A 22,877-nucleotide genomic window follows, 5' to 3' on the forward strand; every position below is an offset into this window, starting at 1 on the left:
GCATCTTTCAGGACCTTACTTCTGGGCCAGGGATTGAACCTGGGCTCCAGCAGTGAAGGTGCCGAGTGGTCCTAACCACTGGAACACCAGGGAACTCCCTCTATTTCTTCTTGAGTCAGTTTCAGTAGTTTGTGTCTTTCTAGAAATATGTCTGTTTCATCTATTATCCAATTTATCAGCACACATTTATTTCTAGTGTTCCATTATAATCCTTTTTATTTCTGTAATGTCAGTAGTCCCCTTATTTTTTTTTTTTTTTTGCGGTTCGCTGGCCTCTCACCGCTGTGGCCTCTCCTGCTGCGGAGCACAGGCTCCGGACGCGCAGGCCCAGCGGCCACAGCTCATGGGCCCAGCCACTCCGCGGCATGTGGGATCCTCCCGGACCGGGGCACGAACCCGCATCCCCTGCATCGGCAGACAGACCCCCAACCACTGCGCCACCAGGGAAGCCCCCGCTTCTTTCATTTTTGACTGGTAATTTGAGTCTTGTTTTTTTCTTGGTCAGTCTTGTTAAGGTTTGTTAATTTTGTTGATCTTTAAAAAGAACAAACTTATGGCTTTATTGATTTTTTTTTTTTCCTCTTCTGTTTTTCTGTCCTCTGCTTCATTAATTTCTACTCTAATATTCTGCTTGCTTAGGTTTTTTCTATTTTAATGTAGGCATTTATAGCTATAATTTTTTCTCTGAGTACTGCTTTCACTGTATCCCATAACTTTTGGCATGTCACGTCCTCATTTTCATTCATCTCAGGTTATTTTCTAATTTCCCTCTGATTTCTTTTTCTTAGACCCACTAGTTATTCAGCAGTGTGTCATTTAATTTTCACATATTTCTGAATTTCCCAAATTCCTTTCTGTTACTGATTTCTAATTTTATTCAATGTGGTCAGAGAATATACATTCTATTATTTCAGTCCTTTTAATTTACTGAAGTTTGTTCTATGGCCTATGCTGTGCCTTGTGCATTTGAAAAGAATGGATTTTCTGCTCTTGCTGTGTGGAGTGTTCTATAGATACCTGTTATGCTTGTTTGGTTTTATAGTGTTGTTTAAGCCTTTTATTTCCTTGTTGGTCTTCTGCCAAGTTGTTCTATGCATTATTGACAGTGGGATATCAGCTATTGTTGAATTGTCTGTTTCTCCCTTTATTTCTGTCGGTTTTTGTCTTATGTATTTTGGTGCTCTGTTGTTAGGTGCATCTATACTTACAATTGTTATATCCTCCTGATGGAGTGACCCTTTATCCTTATAAAATGTCCCTTTCTGTCTTAGTACCATTTTTTAACACTCTATTTTGTCTGCTATTAGTATAGCCAGTTCATTTTTCTTATGGTTGATGATTGTGTATTTTTCCCATCCTTTTCATTTCTATTTATTGAATCTATTGGATCTAAAGTGTATCTCCTATGAATAGCATATAATTTGATCTTGTTTTTCTATCCAGTTTGACAGTCTCTGCCTTTTGACTGGATTGTTTAATTCATTCACATTTAACATTATTGTTGATATTATTAGATTTACATCATTCTTCTATTCACGCTTTACTGCTTTCTTTGTATTAAGTATTTCTTTAGTATAACATTTAATTTTCTTTAATGGTTTTTTTGCACTGCATTTTGGGGCATTATTTTCCTAGTGGTTTCTCTAGGCCTTACCTTGTACATACTAAGTTTTTAAGTTTTCCTTTAGATACAGTAACTTAATTTCAGTGAGATTAAGTTACTCCTATGTACCTCTCTACATAGGAGGTTTTTGTTATGTAAAGTAGTACCTCTGTATGTGGTACAAACCCAATAATGTAATACAATGTAGTTATTACTTTATATAATTTGTCTTTTAAGGAAGCTGACAGAAGAAAGGAGAGCAGTTACATATTTCTAGTTTTTGTTACATTGGCCTTCTTATTGCTCATTACTGGTTCTCTTCATTTGAATTCTTCCTGTGGATTGAAGTTACCATCTACAGTCATTTCCTTATTAGCCCAATACAATTTTACTCCCCCAACCTTCTTTGTGCCATTATTGGCAAATATATTACATTTCTCTGTTACAGGCCAAACAATACAATTATTTATATGTATTTAGAACTATATATATTTTTAATACTTAAATATATGTATAGTTTTATACAACTCCTTTTTAAACCAGTTGAGAAGACAGGAAAACATATTGCATTTGTAGTGTTTTTTGTAATTACATAATTACCTTTATTGTTCTTTCATGTGGATTTGCATTATTGTCTGGGATCACTTCCTTTCTGCTTGAAGAACCTCCTTTGGTATTTCTTATAAGGTCTGCTAGTATGTGGTATGTGGTTGTTGTAGCAAAAATCTAAAAACATTGTAAGTGTGCCTCAGTTGGGAGACATTCTGGTGTGTCCATCCGTGCACCTAAAGGGAGGAGGATAATGTATTGGCGAGTGAGAATAGTATCCTAATTGTGCATCTTTTTTTTTTTCCGTTCATAAAACTTTTTTTCCACTTAACATGGACTTAATACACGTGTTCTTAACAATTATGCTTGAATTGTTCATGAAAATCTCATAAGACATTAAAAAAGCCATCATCTCAAGTTCCATGTTAACTATTGTTACAGCACGTGCATGTTAGTCAAGCATCAAAAATCACAAAAGCAAAAAAAAACTTAAGAAAAAATTAAATATATGGGTTTTTTTTGTTTTACTACTGTGCTTGATATACGTGAAGTACTGGATATCAAGCAATTCATTTTTTTTTTTAATTTTTATTTATTTATTTTTGGCTGTGTTGGGTCTTCGTTGCTGCACGCGGGCTTTCTCTAGTTGCGGCGAGCAGGGGCTGCTCTTCGTTGCCATGCGTGGGCTTCTCATTGCAGTGGCTTCTTTTGTTGTGGAGCACAGGCTCTAGGCTCACGGGCTCCGGTAGTTGTGGCTCACGGGCTCTAGAGCACAGGCTCAGTAGTTGGGGCGCATGGGCTTAGTTGCTCCGTGGCATGTGGGATCTTCCCAGACCAGGGCTCAAACCCATGTCCCCTGCATTGGCAGGTGTATTCTTAACCACTGCGCCACCAGGGAAGCCCAAGCGATTCATTTTTACTGCATCTTGTACATTCGTTCTTAAGTTGCCTAAAACATTTAAATGCAAATATAATGAGTGTAGCAAAAATACTGAAAGCAAACAGCAGGTAACTTTATAAATAATGGAATGTGAACCGTTTTTGCTCTTATCCAGAGTAAATTGGGTCACATCTAAAGGAACGCTTCTGTAGCTGTAGTCAGCAGTGTGCACATTGAGACTGGGTGTTCTGCAGATAACACATAGTTTAACGTGTAATATCCACGGGATATCTATTTCTACTACAGCCTTGTAAGTGTGCCAAACCTTAAAGTACCCACAACTACATCTGTGACTGGAACCAGTTATCCCTTTTATTCCCCACAAGGACAAAACAATATGTAGGCAGTTTTCTTTTGTGTATCTTTAACTTGTTTCATTTTCAGCATGCATGAGGGCTATTAATATTTTCCCCAAGTAGTAGAGAAAAATATGTAAGGAAAAAAAGATGAAGGTGGGGAAAGGGAGTAGAAACAGAAAGTGAGATGATTTTTTGAAATGTGATAATAGAGTGACTAGGGTAGAGTAGAGGTCCTAGAGATCAACATCCCCACCCCTCCAAAAATAGCTTTACCTGTTTTTCCTGTTTATGGCTTTATACTTGCATTACCATTACTTGCATTAATGATGGAAGTAAGCGTTGCCTTCATTCTCACCACCGAGAAAATCATGTAGCATTTTGGTATAAATCCTCCCAGAGGGAAAGGCTCTGACATGCTGTGCACACTGTCCCTGAGCCCTACTTTAAGGACCGCATGGTGTTCTTTTCAATGTTTGATTTACTTAACCACTTCTCCACTGAAGAACATTAAGGTGCTTTCCAATTTTTCACTACTGCAATCAATGTGCATGCATGTTTCCAATTTTAAACTTAGGCTAGATGCTGGGAAGGAATTACTGAGAAATTTTTACTTTTGATATATTCTATCAAACTGTTTTCCAGAAAATAAACACTTGAGCCTCTCACCAACAGAGTATAAGTGTCTCTTTTCAACCTTTACATTAGCGGGTATAATTCTTCCTCCTGGGAATCCTATGGATTAAAAGGATGTATATCATTAAAATACACGGTTTGACATTCGTATTCCTGCTTTTATATCCTCCCTGTTTATCCTAAAGAGTTCCATGCATTTTAGGGCATTTGCCCCCTTGTTAGGTGTTGCACATTTGGTTTTTAGTAGGTTTTTTTATTTGTTCGCTGCTTATAATTTTTAAGTAAGCAAATCAGATTTCTGCAGTACAGCTGTAAAGACATATGTCTGTAATCAGTTACATACAGTAAGTATGGTATGGAAAGATGGAGCATTTGAGCAAAGATCAAATCGGGTCGTGGCTCCATGCTTGTAGAGTGGACCCACGCTTGTACCCAAGGGTGTGCTTACAGAACTACGCAGTCTGGTAGTAGTCATTGGCGGTGCTGGGCCCCGAGGTGGAGGTGGAGAGGTGTGCGGGTGTGAGTGGTCTCTGCCCGATCCGGCGGGGTGGGGTGGGGAGTTTTGGATACCGGGGGCAGCCTCTGCAGCCCTGCCTGCCTTGCCCGTAGCTCATGATGGAGCAGTCTAAGAAGTCCTCGCTCATGGTGGCTCGCAGCATCCTCAACAACAAGCTAATCAGCAAGAAGCTGGAGCGCTATCTGAAGGTGAGCTGCACGCCCCTGGCATGCTGGCCCCGGCCCCGGTCCCAGCCCCAGCCCCTGGTCCTGGTCCCGGCCCCAGCCCCGCGGGTCCTCCCTTTCTTCAGTATGGCGCCCCTCTCCGCAGGGCGAGAACCCTTTCACCGACAGCCCGGAGGAGGAGAAGGAACAGGAGGAGGCCGAGGGCGGTGCCCTGGATGAGGGGGCGCTGGTCGAAGCGGCAGGGGTCGCGGAGGGTGCAGAGGGCGCGCCGGCGCAGCCCCCAGTGCCCCCGGAGCCGGCCCCCGGGGCCGCATCCCCGCCCCCACCGCCGCCCCCCGAGGAAGACGAAGAGGCGGCCGTGCCCCTACTGGGCGGTGCGCTGGAGCGCCAGATCCGAGGCATCCCGGGCCTGGACGTGGAGGCTGATGACGACGACGAGGAGGGCGGGGGGGGCGCTCCATGACCCGGGCCCGGGGCGGGCGGGGCCCGCGTGGCCGAGGCTGCAAGCCGAGTCTAATAAAGTTCTTCCCATCTTACCTCTTCCTCTTTTGTCTATGTGCGGCGCGGTCCCCGTGGGCGTGTGTCGGCACCTAGCCGCTGGGCTGTGTGTGCCTGCGGGTGGGGCCTGGGAAGGGTGGGTTGCGCCTGCGCACTGGCGGGGAGGAGAAGCGATACGCCTGCGAGCAGCAAGGCACCGCGGTCCGGACCAAAACTCCCAGAGTGCTGTGAACACCGATCCACAACAACCGGAAGGCCAGCTGGGGTGGTAAGGGCGGTCCCGCTGTGAACTCCAGCCAATGGTAGCCCGTGGAAGGGGTGACACATGCGTCTGGTCTACCAGTAGAGGACGGCGGGAAGTGCGTTGAGCGCATGCGTCCTGTGGTGGCTTAGAAAAAGGAGCTGCTGGCGGGCCGAGCTGAAGACATGGAGCAGGGCTACGGAGGTTAGTGTGGGCAACTCAGTGCGGGGTGGGACCGGCAGGTGGTGCCCGGGTGGCAGGGCCACCGCCACGCAGAGGACTGCGGGCCGGGGACTACACCCGAGCGCGGTTACCGCAGTCCGGCCCTGCGGCGAGGCGACAGGGGCGCGCGCGCGCAGCTTATTGGATCTCGGCCCCGTCGCTCCCGGGACGCTGCGTGCGGATTGGCCGACAGGGCCTGAGGAAGTTGGCAGATTTCGGCGTGCCGACGTTGCGGCGGGCTTCGGGGGGCGCCTCAGGCGGTTGGGGCAGTTTCAGTTCCTTAACCCCGGCGGGGTTGGCCGGGCCCTGCGGATCCTCGCCGCTAGCAGGCTTGCTGTCCCTTTTGGAAGACGCCACAAAATGGCGGCGCCGGGGGGCGGAGCTATGGCGCGAGTTTGTGGGGCGCGGGGTCTTCGGCCGGGGGCCGAGGTGGAACCGCTGCCTCTTTTCGGGCCGTCGGGCCTGTCCGGGGACCTGCGGGGCTTGGCTGGGGCCTCCGCGCGGCACACGTGACCTGGGACGCCGGTCCCGGAAGCCGTATGGACCCCGCCAGGCCCACGGTGCAGAGCAGCGGGGCCTAGTGCGGCCTCTGCAGTGGTTAGCCTCACTGGGCGTCTACCGCGGACCTAGCTCGTGCAGATCGGGGACGACACATTTAAGGGTCAGATGCGGGGTATCTTGGTCAAAGCTTGGAAACACGATGAGCTCTGGGGTCGTGACAGATTGGGGGCTTTCCTTAAGGCAGTCCTTTGTGGTGGCCTGGAAACGCCAGAGGGGCTGTGTGAGAGGGAACGTGCCCTTACTCACTTGGGTTTCAGGGCCTGCGGCAGGACAGACCTTCTCGGGCGATCTGCTCTCAGTCTTTGGAATCTGAGCCGCCTGGGAGGCCTTTGCTCTATGCTGGGAGGCCTTTGCTCTATGCTGGGAGGCCTTTGCTCTATGCTGGAAGCCGCGTTTGCCCGCAGGGAACAGTTGGAATATGCAGGGTTGGGCTTGACCCGGCGCAGATCCCTATTCAGGTATATGAGGTTCGAGAAGCAAGCGATCTGATCATGGCTGCCGCAGCGAAGGCGCATGTTTTGAAAGGTGGCAGCATTAGCAGGAGGCCAGCAGCAGGAATTGCAGAGAAGCAGAGAGGTCCTGAGGTGCATGGTGTGCTTGTGGCTCTACCTGGTACTCCTGTCTTTTCTGCAGTGTGACTGGATCTCACTCTTCTTTACCTGCCTCCCTACCAGAGTTTTCAGCTAGTAGTAATTCTGCTTTATGCATGCCCTTAGCTTAGAGAGGTCACACACACACACAGACACACACACACGCCCATCTTCCTACTTACTGAAAACCTTTTCAGACTCAGTTTAGATGCAGAGGCCTCCCTGAATCCTTCTGTAGCTTTTCCATCTAGAGCTATTTCCTAAGATTTGTTGAGGCTTAAGAGTTACTCTTTGGCCATAGGAGGCACGTCGATCTGGGTCCAGGTCCTTGTTCTCCTCAGCTCCATGTTCTTGGGCAAGTGACTTATCCTCTGGAGTCTCTGTGTACGACAGAGTAAGTAGTACCTATCTCAAGGGTCATTGTGAGGTTATGTGAATACCACATGCTCCTTAGTTAGACCAGTGCCCCACAGTTGGTCAGTTGCTGTTAGAATCACTGCCTTTCTGCTGCACAGATGTGGAAAGCTGTGTGACATGGGGAGGTCGTAACCTTCAGCAGGGTGACTTTGGATCAAGTCCCCTAACCTCTGAGCCTTAGCTCCCACAACATCTCTGAATGTCATTCTCTGAATGTCACAACTAATGTGTGCTGAGTGCCTGTCGTGTGTTGGCATACAGTAGGCACTCAGTGGTTTGGGTTGTCCTGGTAGGAGAGAAAGGATGTATTTGAGAGAGAGGAGGCTTTGTAAAGGTGAAGTCGTTTGACAGGTATGAATGGTTGCCCGTGCCCAGCTCTGTGCCAGGCTCCAGGGACACAGATGAAGCAGGGCTAGACAGATGCTATCATGGGAATGTCTGGAGGGGCAGAGGGAGCCACCACAGAGAGGAGTGCAGTCTGATGCCTCAGGGCCAGGCTGAAGCCCTGGGACTTAAAGGCCCAGCGGAGCAGTGGACGGTTCAGAGTCACACAGAAGCGAGGCCTAGAGAGGCACAGCTGTTGTCTCCAGATTTTCGAAGTTTGTTCTCAGTTGTGGGATACTTATGGCTGCTTGGGGTGGGGGCGGGGGACTGTGTCCTAATGATGAGCTAGCTGGTGGCTGGTTCTGTGTCTTCCTCAGCTGCGGGTTGAGGCTTAGGTCAAGGTCCCTCATCGGGCAATGGACAGAACTGTCCCGGAAGCCCATCCACCTCCTCTCTTTTCTGCTTTGACCTCAGGCAGGTGGAGTGTGATAGTGCAACACCCAGCTGTGGGATGACTTTTAAGGAGACATTGTTGTGGTTGTGCTGCCTTCTTGGAAGGCTGGCACTGAGCTCCTTCAAGGAGATTCTTTTATGTTCCTCAGAGCATCTCAGAAGCACTTGTTCTCTGGTATGACACATATGACCCTAACTCACAGATCTGTTCACAGGCTATGGGGCATGGAGTGCTGGACCTACCAACACCCAGGGTAAGTGGGATGGACCTGCTTTTCAGGGAGGCATGGGCTACCCACCCCCCAGCACCAGCATGACATAGCTGGGACCAAGAAACCTTTTTTGTAAAGGGCCGGATAGTAAATTTGGGGGCGCTTTGCAGGCTACGTGGTCTCTGTAGTGCAAAAGCCACCATAGACAGTTTATAAACAAGTAGGTAGGCCTGTGTGCCGATAATATTTACTTAAAGACACTGGAATTTGCACATCGTATGATTTTCATGTGTTGCGGAATAGTCTTTCTTTTAACAGCTTTTGTTGTTTAATTCTAAGTAAATAGCCGAGGGTATAACGAAAGGTTTTTATAATTAATAGACTTTATTTTTTAGTAGCTTTAGATTTATAGGATTGAGCAGATAGTGCATAGAATCCCATACACTCCCCCTACCTTCACCCCAGTACAGTTCCCTTATATGTTACAATTTATAAGCCAATGTTGATGTATCGTTATTAACTATAGCCTAGAGTTTATATTAACGTTAACTCTGTTAAACAGTTCTGTGAGTTTTGACAAATGTGTAAATGATGTGTCTTTTGTCAAAATTCGTATGTTATGAAGTATTCTTTTGATTTTGTTTTTTTTTTCTTTCCTGACCATTTAAAAACATAAAACCCATTCTTAGCTTGCAGGCCCTACAAAAACTGGGCTATGGACTAGGTTTGGCCCATTTGCTGACCCTGCTTGTGAGTCTATATCATGGTGCTAAGTGTGTTTGAAGTACCAGAACGTGCTTTTTGGCGGGCGAGGTTTTCTTCTTTTTGCCAGCATCTGTTCCAGGGGATGGGATAAGGGTTTACTTTGTTCTCTGAGCCTGGAGCTTGGCCCTAGCACCACTGGGAGCAGGGTGACTTTTCTGCCCATCACTGAGTTTCGCAGGAGAAGGTCTGTGTAATTCAGGCACATGACGACCCCTTGCTCAGTTGAGTTAGAGACATGATTTTCCACCAGTGCACTCCCCGTGCTGTTGGCAGTGCCTTAGTTCTGGCTCCTGGTGAGAACTGGCACTTTAGAAGGGCTCTCTACCTAGGGACCTGGCCTGGGCGGCCTCTTGGCTGGTGGCCCACGCTGGACAAGCTTCCTGGAAAAGGGCTGCTGTGTCCTTTCTGTTGCCCTAATGGAGGAGATCAGGCTTGCTTAGGAGAGAAGCCCTGACTGTGCTCCGCTGAGTGCTCTGTAGGAAACGAGTTTTACAGCTAGTGGACTGCAGCCTTTCCTGGCCATAATGGGCAGCCAAGGGTGCCTCCTGGAGCACTGACATAGCCACCCTCAGCCCTGGCCTGTGCATAGTGGATGAGGTGATAACTGTTCTTCAGCACCCGGCTGTGGTGGGGGCAGGGGATGTGTCTCAGATGCCTTTGTTTTGCAAACAAAACTCGTATGTTTTTGTTTCTTCTAAGGTGCATATGGAACTGGTGTGGCCAGTTGGCAAGGTAGGCCCTTCTGGGGGTCCATGGGTGGGTGAGTGGGCCTCCGATCAGCTACCTAGAGAGGCTGGGGTGCAGGGATCCCCACCTCCACTCCTAGATGTGCTCACAGCTGTTGTGAAGGCTCAACAGACTGGGCCTGAGGTGTTGAGGAGGGCTGGGGGGCAGGCCTCCAGGGGAACTTGCTGGATATGGGGGGTGGGGAGAGTTGTGGTTGTATTCTGGGAGCAGCAGCTGTTTGGTGGGTCCGTCAGTAGTCCCAACTGCTGACTCCTGGGCTCTCGCTTTGGATGAGAAGCAAGTCTTAGGATTTGGTATAGAAAACCCACTGCTCAGAGTTGAGGCCGTGCCCCTGCCCTCCTCCTGCTGCCTCTTGGCAGATGACTTGTGCAGTGTTGGGGTAATGCCAGAAGCACTTGGACCCATGACCCTTTTCCTTCTCCGTGGGCAGTGGGTGCTCCTCCCCAGACTTGTCCACCATGGGCTGGCCTTGTGGCTGCTGAGATCTGATTGTTTTTCTTCCCTCTGTCAGGTTATGAAAACTACAATTATTATGGTGCCCAGAACACCAGCGTCACCACAGGAGCAACCTACAGCTACGGCCCAGCCTCATGGGAGGCCACCAAGGCCAGTGATGGCCTGGCACCTGGGGGCCCCGCCATGCATATGGCTTCTTATGGCCCAGAGCCGTGCACCGACAATTCCGACTCCCTCATTGCCAAGATCAACCAGCGTTTGGACATGATGTCCAAGGAAGGAGGCAGGGGCGGGAGCAGCGGCAGTGGGGAGGGCATGCAGGACCGGGAGAGGTGATTATAGACCTGAGCCCTTCCCGGGGGATCCCGCATGCCCAGCTTTGTGTAGACGGGAGTGGGCACCTGCTCTTCCAGGGAGGGCTCTTCCCCAGCTCCCTCCTGAGTGTAGGATAGATAAATTGAGCCATTGTTGGGGCCGAGGTATGTAATAGGACTTGCTGGTTTCTTGAGTGGTGGGGCTTAGGGCATGACTGTTAGCTAAACTGTGCCAGACTCCTTATTTCTGTATCAGGCGCCTAGCAGACTCTCCCCATTCCTGTGGCCAGGGCTTCATGCCCCTTTTCAACAGTGTTTGAAAGGGATTTTGGTCTGTTTATTTTCTGAGCATTTAGGAGGGATGCGTGGTGGTGTGGCTTTGCTGTTCTGAATATAGGGAAGTCAGCTTTGCAGAAGGCGTTGAGGTGCCCGGACAGTGTGGTGATGGGTTGTGCTTTCTTTGCAGCTCCTTCCGCTTCCAGTCGTTCGAGTCCTATGATTCCAGGCCTTGCCTGCCCGAGCACAATCCTTACCGCCCCAGCTACAGCTATGACTATGACTTTGACCTGGGGCCCGACCGCAACGGTGGCTTTGGTGGTCAGTACAGTGACTGCCGGGACCCAGGCCGTGAGCGGGGCTCCCTCGATGACTTCATGCGGGGCCGAGGCCAGGGCCGCTTCCAGGACCGCAGCAACCCCGGCACCTTTATGCGCAGCGACCCCTTCATGCCACCTGCAGCCTCTTCTGAGCCTCTTTCTGCTCCATGGACGGAAATGAACTATGTGGGTGGGCGGGGCCTGGGAGGCCCCTCCGCCAGCAGGCCTCCACCTTCCCTCTTCTCCCAGTCCATGGCCCCTGACTTTGGCGTGATGGGCATGCAGGGGGCAGGTGGTTATGACAGCTCTGTGCCCTACGGATGTGGCCGGTCACAGACCCGGATGAGAGATCGGGTATGCCCTTGCCAAGTTCTCATCTGCCTTATTTGCTTTTCCTTTTAAATAGCTTTGTCTGTAAGATTCACTCATATTTTAAAATGCACTTCAACTTTTAGTAAAAACGTACAGAATTGTGCATCCTTCACCACCACGTAATTTTGGAGCGTTTCCGTCATCCCAGAAAGAAACCTCTGTTATTAGCAGTCATTCCCCGTTCTCTCCCCCAGCCCCTGGCAGCCACTAATGTACTTTCTGTCTCCGTAGATTTGTTTTTTTCTGGACGTTTCATATGAATGCAGTCATATAATACTTGGCCTTTTGTGTCTGGGTTCTTTCACTCAGCATAAAATTTTTGTGTTTTGGTTGGGGTGGGGGCGTCCAACCATGTTGTATTTCTTTGCTTTCTGAAAAGACCTTTTCTGTCCTTGTTCTCTGATCTTACAACCTCTTTTTTCTTCATTTCTCTGGGGTTTGTTAACCGTCCGAGTAAGCAACGCATTGGAATATGCTTTTGTCTGTAGCCTAGGCGGAGAGAGTTCGATCGCTGCGGCCCAGATAGCTTGGGCAGGAAACGGAAGCAGTTGCAGATTTACGATGAGCCAGACACCAAACAAGCCCGGGCTGACAGTGAAGGAGATTTTTCTGAAAACGGTATGCCCTGGGGCCAGTAGGCCCGGCTGTGTATGAGTCAGTTGCATGCTTGGTGTTCTGCCTGCTTGTCTGGACAGGGGACACACAGGAACTCAAGGGCTGTGTGTGTCACCTGCACTCTCAAAATCCCCACTGTAGTCAGGACAAGCGCAGTCGCTCTGGACAGTGAGTTTGGGAGGTGAAAACAGGGAGTGGGCCAGCTGCCGAGGTGCTGACTTTACCTATTCCTTTGTGTTTGGTAGATGATGGAGCTGGTGACTTCCGGTCAGGAGATGAAGAATTCAGGGGTGTAAGTTCGCCTTTACTCATCAACCTCCAGTGTCTCTAGTGTGGGATTTTTTTCCTTACTTTAGTGTCTTCCTTACAAAGAGGCAGAAACAGCTGCTGTGGTAGATTCAACTCTACCTCACGAGTAGATTTTTTTTTTTTTTTTTTGCGGTACGTGGGCCTCTCACTGTTGTGGCCTCTCCCGTTGCGGAGTGCAGGCTCCGGACGCGCAGGCTCAGCGGCCATGGCTCACGGGCCCAGCCGCTCCGCAGCATGTGGGATCCTCCCGGACCGGGGCACCAACCCGTGTCCCCTGCATCGGCAGGCGGACTCTCAACCGCTGCGCCACCAGGGAAGCCCTCATGAGTAGATTTAATAATCAGATTTGCAGCTAGGTTTCTAAGAGTTTTCCACTTGCAACAATCCTTCTTTTCTTGAAGACCTTCCCAGCCCTCTCCCCAGCCATACCTGTGTCCTCGCAGTGATGTGCCTAGCTATACACGTGGTAACTGCAGTGGCTGTGTAGGCTGAGGCTTTCAAACAAGCACCGAAGACTCATTTGCTGCCAGCTCTGCTGGTGCTGAGCTGCATCCTTGTCATTCAGCTCTCAAAACCAGTCATGGGAGATGGGTGTTGAAGGCTGGCTCTTAGCCAGGACCATGCACAAGCACCTGGGGAGCAAGCCTTCGCCACCTCCTGCAAATTCTGATCCAGGTCTGGGGTAGGGCCTGGAAATCTGGGTGTATGAAGGCTTCATCCAGGTGCTTCTGATGGTCAGACGAGTTTGAGGAAGGGGCAGGATACAGTGAATTTTCAACTTTTCTGAGGGTCTTGCTTGCTCCATGTCTAGGTTGCTTAGATCTTGAGTCTGAAAATCTCTGCATATCTGCTGATGGCTAATTTAATCTTTAGCTTAATGTCTAAGGAATGGCCTCAGTTTCAGTTTTCAGTTAGATGAGTCGTTTTTATCTATACCTGGCTTGTTAATAACGTAAACAAGTAGCTGGGAAACTTCATAAAGCCCATTTTCATTAAAGAGTACAGGAACTAGCTTCCTACAAATTGAGGTTGCTTAACACAGTTGATGGATGGGCTCTTGGTCTTCCCATGTGCAGAACCGTTCACTTGCCAGAGGTAGTTCTCTAGCTTTAGGAAGAACTAAAAGCTGGACTGTCTTTAATAAAAAAGCAAGTTAGTCATCATCACAGAATCTCAGAAGGCAACCAGGACTAGTGAGAGGACACTCAGGCTCCATCCCATGGCCCTGGAACTTGTCCTGACACATTTTGGGCGTGTTCCTGGTGGCACAGCGACCACCAGGTGGTGGCAGGATGCTGGGCTGGTCGTGGAGAGTTCTAGAAATTCCACCTCACGGTCTGACTTTGTGCCTTTTTAGGAGGACGAATTCTTCGAATCCGGGAGGCAGAGAGGTAGGCATCACCCAGCATCTCTTTGAGCTTTCCTGTGTCTGCCCAGCTACCTTGCACGCCCTGCCTAAGGCCCAGGCGGGCTGGGTTTCTGAGCGAGCCCAGGGCCTGGGTGGAGGGGCTTGTGGCTCAGGGCAGAAGAGGGGCCATGCCTGCAAGGTGGGCCTTGGCCATGCCAGTTACCCTGAGGCTTTGTCTTGGTGTTTGGAGCAACACTTGCTGGAGACAGGTCTGTTTGCCTCACTCAGTGCAGGCTGCAGAGGCAGGGGGAAACTCATCTCTGGGTGTCTGCAGTAGCTCGCAGTGGTAGGGAAGGGAGAGTCTCAGAAATGCAAGAGAGAAAAGAAAAGGCGCCCTCCAGCTTGTCTTCTCTGCTCCCCCCTTGGCCAGTGCAGGTCCCTGTACTGTTTTCTCCCGGGCTTCATTCTGTCCACAGTTCCCTTGCTTGCCAGGCCAGGGCCATGCTCTCAGCCTCTGTGGTGGGGACACTGGCACGGCATGGGGCAGAGTTCAGACACCTGCCTGGGTGGGGAGCTCGGGAAGGGGGGGGACTGTCGGGACACTCAGGCCCAGATCCTCCAGAGGCAGTCACTGCTCAGCAGATCTCACCAGTTCGAGCGAGGGAAACCTAAGAGACCAAAATAAGCAGCAAGAACAGAGCAGTATTAAGCCCTTCGGGGGGACGTGGAGAAGCAGCCACTTGTTTCTTTTCCTGTTCCCATGGGTCTGTCCATAGCTGGTTTCCCCTAAGAATCACAGGCTGCCTCCTGTGTGACTCTGCTCCCATAAATTCTGAAGGCCCCTGGCTTAGATGCTCCTTCTCTCATATGTTCAGGTTCAGCCAACCCTCTGAGGTCCTCCTGCCCTGTTGATTGAGGCAGTTAACGTTTATAGCATGGGACCACAGAGAGCATTTTGCAGCTCATGCAGCGGGGTAAATGCTACAGCAAAGGTGACGTGTTTATTGCGCGCAGGTCCTGCTACCTACCCGGGATGACTTTGCTATTAAACAGCAGTAATAGTTTCAGGCAGTGACCTCTTGCCAAATATCCCACACGCCCTTTTGAGAGGCTTCTGAGCAGCGCACGCCGGTCGCCATCTTCGTGGGACAGTCTCGTGACTGGCATCAGGGGTAGGGGTTACAGTTCAGATGCTTATCCAACCTGTTTTCAGTGTCTGGCCCTGGCCCTGAGCCGCGGTGACCTGGCCTGGCCTCGCCTCATGCTGGGACTCTGGGCTGCACAGCTCTCAGAGGCGCTCCCACACTGGCCCCACGGGATGGACGGAGGACCAGTTGGTCTCTTCCCATTTTTATTTCTGGGATTGCTTCCCACATATTCTTGGGAAAGCCCTAGATTGACGGTTTTTGTGAGTGGAAGATAGAGTTTGGGCCACCAGGGATTGTCAGACCTGCTGAGGCCCTAGTTCAGAGGAGGCCAATGGGACAGTTGTCATGGTCCACCTAGAGGTGGGACGGAGGGCAGGAGAGTGGCTTGCTTTATTTTATGAGGCCTTCCAGCTGCTGCCTCTTTATCTGGGAAGAATTGCTTCTCTCTCTCCTTAAGTAACATTGGGAGAAGACCCAATTGTAGGGTGCTGGATTAGAAAAGCAAGATAGGGAAGGACACAGAGAGCAGGTGGGCCATGGTGTGAGTGGGATGGGCGGGCCATGTCCCTGGCCCATGCCAGCCTTATCAGACCATGGGGGGAGTGAGGTGACTCCCTTGGGAACTACTGAGGGTTCTCATCAAAGGCTACCCCTGTTGGGAGCCTTTGACAGCCCTTTGGTACCTCAGGGTGTCCTGCCCCCGCCATGTGTGGAGGCCGTGGCAGGGCATGGGGTATGGTGGCCGAACTGTGGCCCCCATTCAAGGCCCTGGTGCTCAGCTCATCTGCAGGCTCCTCAGAGTGTCTCGAAGGGACTTTTCTGTTGCAGGAGAGAAGGACGATGAGGATGATGAAGTGAAGAAGAGGAGGGAAAAGCAAAGGAGGAGAGACAGGATGAGAGACCGAGCAGCTGACAGGTGAGGAGGCAGGCGAGGTGGGAGGTGAGCACTGTCAAGACTCCCCTGAGCTCATCTGTCATCACTCCACAATGCAGGGGTGGGGCCTGGTTTGATCTTCTGACTCCAGGTGTATGTCAGGAAATCCAAGTCAGGTCGATGGGAGACAAAACTTGGGAAACACACTGAATCTTATTCTTGCTGGTGGGTCTGTGTGGCCTCACATTCCCAGCTGGCGGCTCTCTTGATTGCCCTCCTGCAGGGCTGTGAGGAGTTCCCTTGCCCCTTGGCTTGTGTCTGTCATCCCAGACAGGTGAAGTTCATTCAGCATACCTGCCAAGAAGGTGCTTTGGGTCCCTTGTCCAAATAAATCCAAACCACCTGTGGAGTTTGACATGACGATTACATATGTATAGTTGCTACCTTCAAGATTTTGTCTCTAAATAGAAAAAAATGCAAAAGTGCAAACCCCAAAGGGCTGTGTGCTGTGACCACACCATGCGCCTCTCCCCGTGTCTTCCTTCCGCTCACAGGTGGCCACGTGAGTGCATGGTTGATGAGGCCCATGACCACAGGTGGCTATGTCTCCATGCACAGGTTCTCTTGATGACTTGGAAGGGAACCCTGGCCCTTGAGGCTTAAATGGGGGTAGTGGTTTCCCTGTGCAAAGAAATGCTTAGCGGAAGAGCTAACAGTAGAGGCTGGAAAGCCAGGAACTGAAAAGTAGGAGTTCCAAGTGTTACACAGAATTCATTGAAATCCTTGTTTTTAAACAGATGAATAAAATGACAGCTATATTAGATCTGTTTTCATGCCACATGGGAACCGAGATGACTTTTTTATAAAGGAATCTTTAGACTGCCCTAGTGACTGAAGATCCTCAAAGAAACTTGGAGAAATTGTCATGGGGGAGGTAAAGTTGCAGCAGGGAAGTAGGAACCCTGTATTTCCTTGGTAGCTTCCTGATAGTCCTGCACATAGGGCCTGGGAGACTTCCCTCTTCACTCCTCTTTCGGGGGTATCTGCAAAGGCAAGAGTGTCTTGTGGCACTTGTCCAGAGATCAGAAGGCAGGCGTTGGGGGCCAGGAGATCTCTAAGTTGGCAGGGGAGGACTCCTGAGTGCCCCAGGGCCTGTGCTATTACACCCCAAGTGGAGCAGAGCTGAGGGAAGCAGCACCCCACTGTGGGGGTTTGAGGGTCTGTAGCGTGCTCTCCCCTTGCCGTACAGCATGCATGCATTTGGTGAGATTTTGAAAGCACACAAGAAGCCTCAGTTTTCCTTCATAGAACTTGATTGTGATGTCTTTACGTTGAGTCCCATTGGAGAATTGATCTTAGGATATGTGAGTTTTGAACTGTGTGAGGTCTTCGGGAGTTCCTCTGTTGTATTAAATGGGGTTGCCTTGTATCTTCTGAGTGGCTGTAGAAGGAGACATCTGAGAAGCTTTGAAGTTAGGTACTAGGCCCCCAGAGCAGTGGGCTGGAGACTTAGGGAGCTCACAGTTCTGAAAAGTCTCCACCTTTGGCTGTTCTCTTGTGAGCCTTTGGACCAAAAAGAGTGGTAAGGTAGTAAAGTGCTACGTGAATCATTTTCCTGAAATACTTGCAAGGTTGTACTCTCATTCTTAAGGTGGGGAAACTTGGGGTAACTGCTGCTCTGACACCCTGTGACAAGTCAGAAGACTTAATTCAGAAATTGCTTTCCCATTTCCATTTCAGTTCTAAGCAGAGATGATTTGGTTATCTGTGCATCACCGCTTTTCTTTTTGTCTTCCTTCTCCAGGATTCAGTTTGCCTGTTCCGTGTGCAAGTTTCGTAGCTTTGAAGATGAAGAAATCCAGAAGCATCTGCAAAGCAAATTTCACAAAGAGACACTGCGGTTTATAAGTACCAAATTGCCTGACAAGACGGTGGAGTTCCTCCAGGTAAATCACGCTTGGCCTCCATCACGGCATTTCCCAGTGATCCTGCAAGTGTCAGATCCCTCACAGAGAAGGGAAGGGAAATAAGAGGCCTAAACTTGGTCAAGATTTCGTTTTCCAGAATAGCAGTGTACAAGTCCCGAAGTCAGAGGGACAACTGAGAGCTCCCGTCATTGTAGTTCCCACTAATTCTGCCCATGGAGCTGCTCTGATAGCTGTCTTCCCTTCCTTGGAGCAGCTGAGATAAGGCTGTCACTGCCCCCCATGGGCTTGGCAGTCACCCTTGGGGGGCTGCCTCTGGTGCAGTTGGAAAATATCCACATGTGTCACCCTCTCCTCATTTCCTTTGGTGCCATCTCACAACCTCTCTAGGAATACATTGTAAACAGGAATAAGAAAATTGAGAAGCGGCGTCAGGAACTGATGGAGAAGGAAACTGCAAAACCAAAACCAGATCCTTTCAAAGGTGAGTTGTGATCCTGGGGTGTGTGCTATTCCAAATCACAGAGCCCAGCTCGGGGTGGTTGAGCATGTGACATGAAGACAAGTGGGAGGGGCACTTAGCAGGGGAAAGAAGCCTTCAGGTGTGGCCTAATGTAGATGACACCTCCACAGGCAGCTTATTGGAGTGACATTAAGCACTCTGATGTTTTTTTCTCCTTTGTATGAAGAGAAAGGACCAGAAGAATGAGAAAAGTTAAGTATAAAGTTGCCAGGTGTAGAGGCCATTTGTCTGTCTCCATACCCCTTCTGGAGGGCAGGTGATGCCCGTCTGAGAGTCTGTCCTAACTGAATCCTTAGAGAGGGGCTACAGGGAGAAAATGTGGGCCTTGATGGGGAGTAGGTGGGAAGAAAGCATCACTTGCATGCTGTCCCCGATCCCACAAGACTTGGGCTTTGTCAACAGGGATTGGCCAGGAGCACTTCTTCAAGAAAATAGAGGCTGCTCACTGCCTGGCTTGTGACATGCTCATCCCTGCGCAGCCCCAGCTCCTCCAGCGGCACCTGCACTCTGTCGACCACAATCACAACCGCCGGGTGAGTGCCCCCCTGATGCTGGCTGGGGCAGGCAGTCCTGGCTGCTAGTGGGAGGGGTTCCGAACTTTCTGTCTCTTATGGGGAAGCTAACATCTTTAGGGGCTTTTGCCACATACCATCAAGTCCATCATTTCATCAGGTGGTTGTAAAATGCACCCCAGTTTCTATTAAAACGTGAGAAAAATGTGTTGCTTAAGATTGACTAAATCCAGTAGCTGCAGATCTCCTGGGTTGAGAATGTTCTTTGTAAACCACACGGGTAAATTCCCCAGTTGCTGAAAAACTGGATTTCTTATAAGCTGAGGCTGAGGGCCACTCAGAGCAGAATGGCCTAGGGGACCCAGGACTAAGGACTGGTTTGATCCTTACTAGCTGATGGGGCCTGAGGCTAAATGTTTAGCTCAAGGCGTTGGCAATTTTTTTTTTTTTAAAGGGTCAAATTGTAAATATTTTCAGCTTTGAAGGCCATCAGGTCTCTGCCTAACGCCTGCCTAACGCCTCAAGTCCGCTGCTGATGGGCAAAAGCAGCCACAGGCCATAAGTAAAGGAATGGGTGTGGCCACGTTTGGTCTGCGGGCTGTAGCTCGCCAAGCCCTGGTTGAGCATCTCTGTCTATTGTTGGTTTACCCTGACTACCAAATTGGAGCTACCTGCCCACCCGTCTCCTGGTATTATTAAAGATCAGCCGAAAACCACTGTTCGAATATGGGATTATCCTATGAATGTGTCAAGCTCTAGAACAGTCAAATGGTTGCAGCGTTCAGACTTTTGCTCTAGAATTTACTTGTAAAGTCAATAAAACTCAAAAAACTGAAGAAGCAGCTTGCCCTTTTCCCCTACTGAGTCCCCATAGCTTCTGATCTGTAAATGTTCTTATTTCATCCTCGCTTGTGCACATAGTATACATCAGTCATGTGCCTGTGCTTTTGTCTTTCGAGATTATCAGACTTTTCTACACTATTTCACAATCTCAGTTCCGGTGCCTCTCCAGTGCCTTCTTGCTTTCATTATTGGAGCCTAGCATTTGGGGACTTACCATAGTGCAGAAAGATGTTAGTTGTCTCTCTGCATAGGACTACTCTCAGAGCAGCTGAGTGTAACCAGGCTGATTTGTTCTCATGCTTCTCTATGCACGCCATTTGTAAAAGCCCATGTTTGATTCCCTTTGTAGCTGGCTGCTGAACAGTTCAAGAAAACAAGTCTCCATGTGGCTAAGAGTGTTTTGAACAACAGACATATTGTGAAGATGCTGGAAAAATACCTCAAGGTTTGTGCTCAGGAGTCCAGTAGGTGGGAAGAGCTTTTGAGATGGAGGATGAACTAACTCTGTGGGTTTGGAATTATATCCAGAGTGCAGTATTTGGCATTTCTGAGTCTTTTGAAGAATTGAGAGATGTTGGAATGTATCGGGCTTGGGATTCCACAACTGCGCACTTCCTGAGACTCACTGCTTGCCTGGGCACTCTGGAGTTTGGTCCTACTTGATTAATCTGTGTGATGGTGCTGACTCTCACCATGAGAAACCCTGACTTTCCATAAAATACCAAGCAAAACGCTGGTGAGATGCTTCAGAACAAACCAAAGTAAATGATAATTGTCCAGGTAGAAGCTAAAACAAGGTTTTGCAGGCAGAGACAACCAACAATGAGGTGGGGAACGAGGGGGAGGGAAGAGCCAGTGGTGCCATACTACGGAGTAACAGGAGCAGAGTAATAAAAGAATCCCAAAGAGGGTACCCTAGCGAGGAGTCTGGTTGGAAGAGTCTCTGGTTCCTCCTTGGGAAGCATATTTTGCTAAGTGCTCAGCCCCATGACTTCAGCGTTTAGGGCTGGGAGTTAAGATTCAGCATAACCTGACTAGGATGTGTTTGCCCTCCTCTCAGTTATTAACTGCTTCAGTGTTTGACAGTTCATTTCAACCATAAAGGGATAGAATCTAAATAACCAGTTTAAGAACCATAACTGATCAGTGTTTACTTTGTGGCTTAAACAGACTTAAAGTTCCTGGAGTCAGCTGTAGACTCAAGCTTCTAATAAGTGTCTTTGTTTTTGTTTTGGGTCCCACCTTGCGGCTTGCGGGATCTCAGTTCCCCAACCAGGGATTGAACCCTGGGCCATGGCAGTGAAAGCCCAGAATCCTATCCACTAGGCCATCGGGGGGAACTCTAAACAGCGTATTTTAAAACACGTTTTCTAATCTGCTAGTGATAATGTTTAGTTTACTTTTTCTAAACTAGACATAGTTTTAGCATATGCTCGTGAGAAATTCAGCTTCTGAGAGAGGTACACTTGGATTGAATCCTGACTGATGTTTAATGGCTGTGTGACCTGGCAAGTTAACGATCTTTAAGTCTCATATACTTCTCTGTAAAATGGGGATAACCTTCATGCCTGGGCTGAGTGCTTAATCGAAACTTACGAAAGAGCCTTAACTTCCTGTTAAAATGAGGCTTTTTTTTTTTTTTCTTTAATTGGGTTAAGAAAGCCTAGGTCTTTTAAACCTTTCCTCACATGCTTGAATAATAAGTGCAAAATAGTACTGGTGAAGCTTTTCTGAGGTGTCTTTTCTGAGTCTGTGGGCTCTGAGCAGCTGTAGGATTGACTCACCTGGTGTGATTTAAAAGGTTTCTCTCGTTGACTCTGCCCATTAGAAAAAGATTAACTCCCAGCAACCTGAGCCTCAGTCTCTCATTTGGACAGTTCTTTAGACTGCACTAACCTGTGTTTCCTCTTCTTGGCCAGGGTGAAGATCCTTTCACCAGTGAAGCCGTTGATCCAGAAATAGAAGGAGATGACAATTTAGGAGGTGAGGATAAGGAAGAGACGCCGGAGGAGGTAGCTGCCGAGGTCTTAGCTGAGGTGATTACGGCAGCAGTGAGGGCAGTAGATGGGGAAGGAGCACCTATCCCGGAAAGTAGTGAAATGCTCGTGGAAGGGGCAGGCCCTACGGACACAGCTGAGACCATTAGTGGTCCCCACCCTGGAGAGCAGCTGGAAGCGGAAGCACCCTGTGGAATGGCACCTGAGAAGGGCAACACTGAAGCAGAGGCTGGAGGTGAAGCTGCTGAGGCTGGAGGTGAAGCTGCTGAGGCTGGAGGTGAAGCTGCTGAGGCTGGAGGTGAAGTGGAAACCCTGGCAGCAGAGTCAGAAGGCACCTTGACAGTCACTGCTCCTGTCCAAGCTGCTGCAGAAGCCGAAGTGGAACAAACTGATGCAGAGTCCAAAGATGCTATTCCCACAGAATGATCCTCCTTTCCCTGTTTCAGGGGATGTGTTATATAATGCATTGTTCTTTCTTCTTTGGTTTATAAGCAGTACTAGGGTATATGATGCTGGAATACTATTTTGGTGAAGAGACCCAGCCATTTCCTTCAGAAAAGTGTACCTCACGGGCTTGTCTTAAGAGTTGCGTGGCTTTCTGCCTTGGTTTGAAGGCTGCAGAAGTTGTACATTCCCACAAGTGGCTGTGACATCTCTCTTTACACTGTAGTTGGAATAATAAAAGTTGGATAAGTAGATTTTGGTGACACTTTGCTTGTTAAATACAGCCAGTGGCTGAATGCACCACCACAACCACCAACACCCCCGCCCCCCCCGCCCCGTATTATTTTTTGGTCTGGGAGCAGTTCAATACTAGGATATATCTTGCTTTATAAAGGATTTTTTTTAAGTTTCATGAATTTGCTTTGGCTTCAGTTTTTGATCTCTGCTTTTGTGGTACACTGTATGGTATGTGGTCCTCCTTCACAAGATATAGCAGAATCTTGTTAACATGTGATGTTGATCCTGTCACATCACTGAACTCTCAAAGGCCTGATGAATCGGACACACCTGCACCATTAGAAGCATACCTACTTACCCCTCAAGAACGGGAACACTTTGCCTAGGGCATTGTTTCCCAATCTTCAGTCCTTGGTGAATCACCTTCACAATGTTTTACCTCATTTGTGTTCCACCTCTGCATTACTTCAGGGTTTTTTCGGTTTTGTTTTTCTTTAAATTGAGTTACTTCTACTTAAATATATTTGAAAAGAAAATTTGATGTCTCATGAATGGAAAACCAGTATAAATTGCCATACATAGATACTATCAGTGGAAAATGAATAAACATTTTATTTTAGATAAATACT

The 22,877-nt window shown here is 48.9% G+C and overlaps 2 protein-coding genes and 1 long non-coding RNA gene across 9 annotated transcripts in view; 2 read left to right on the top strand and 1 right to left on the bottom strand.

Annotated features, from left to right (window-relative positions):
• Positions 1–5,241, top strand: part of AKAP8L (A-kinase anchoring protein 8 like) — a 30,010-nt gene extending 24,769 nt beyond the window's left edge. The window contains exons 13-14 of one of the 3 annotated variants that reach the window (XR_004349028.1): positions 4,634–4,729; positions 4,851–4,993. Coding sequence is in view for 2 of the 3 variants with exons in the window: in XM_032625148.1 (XP_032481039.1) it covers positions 4,634–4,729; positions 4,851–5,168 (414 nt within the window). In the remaining variant the exon portion in view is untranslated. Of the gene's footprint in view, positions 1–4,633; positions 4,730–4,850 lie in introns of all 3 variants that reach the window. The other 2 variants (XM_032625148.1, XM_032625149.1) reach the window with 2 other exon arrangements.
• On the bottom strand, positions 498–5,343 carry LOC116750466. Its single transcript, XR_004349029.1, has 2 exons — positions 5,243–5,343; positions 498–4,123 (listed from the first exon to the last, which is right to left on the bottom strand). It is a non-coding gene; the product is annotated as an uncharacterized LOC116750466 (long non-coding RNA).
• A 177-nt stretch (positions 5,344–5,520) lies between these two features.
• Positions 5,521–22,873, top strand: AKAP8 (A-kinase anchoring protein 8). 5 transcript variants are annotated; one of them, XM_032625145.1, is made up of 15 exons: positions 5,707–6,327; positions 7,119–7,211; positions 8,227–8,265; positions 9,688–9,720; positions 10,247–10,523; positions 10,972–11,455; positions 11,962–12,091; positions 12,334–12,380; positions 13,755–13,788; positions 15,722–15,809; positions 17,572–17,713; positions 18,083–18,176; positions 18,618–18,748; positions 19,920–20,015; positions 21,490–22,873. In XM_032625145.1, exons 5-15 carry the CDS (start codon positions 10,375–10,377, stop codon positions 21,991–21,993), a joined length of 1,899 nt encoding a protein of 632 aa, XP_032481036.1. In that variant the 5' UTR covers positions 5,707–6,327; positions 7,119–7,211; positions 8,227–8,265; positions 9,688–9,720; positions 10,247–10,374; the 3' UTR covers positions 21,994–22,873. The 5 variants fall into 5 exon arrangements, with proteins under 5 accessions (XP_032481034.1, XP_032481038.1, XP_032481035.1 ...); XM_032625143.1 differs by lacking the exons at positions 5,707–6,327; positions 7,119–7,211 and adding an exon at positions 5,521–5,648; XM_032625144.1 differs by having other exon boundaries at positions 5,702–7,211; positions 10,247–10,341.
• The last annotated feature ends 4 nt before the right edge of the window (positions 22,874–22,877 follow it).

The sequence above is a fragment of the Phocoena sinus genome, chromosome 3, assembly GCF_008692025.1.
Source record: "Phocoena sinus isolate mPhoSin1 chromosome 3, mPhoSin1.pri, whole genome shotgun sequence".
Taxonomy (NCBI): Eukaryota; Metazoa; Chordata; class Mammalia; order Artiodactyla; family Phocoenidae; genus Phocoena; species Phocoena sinus.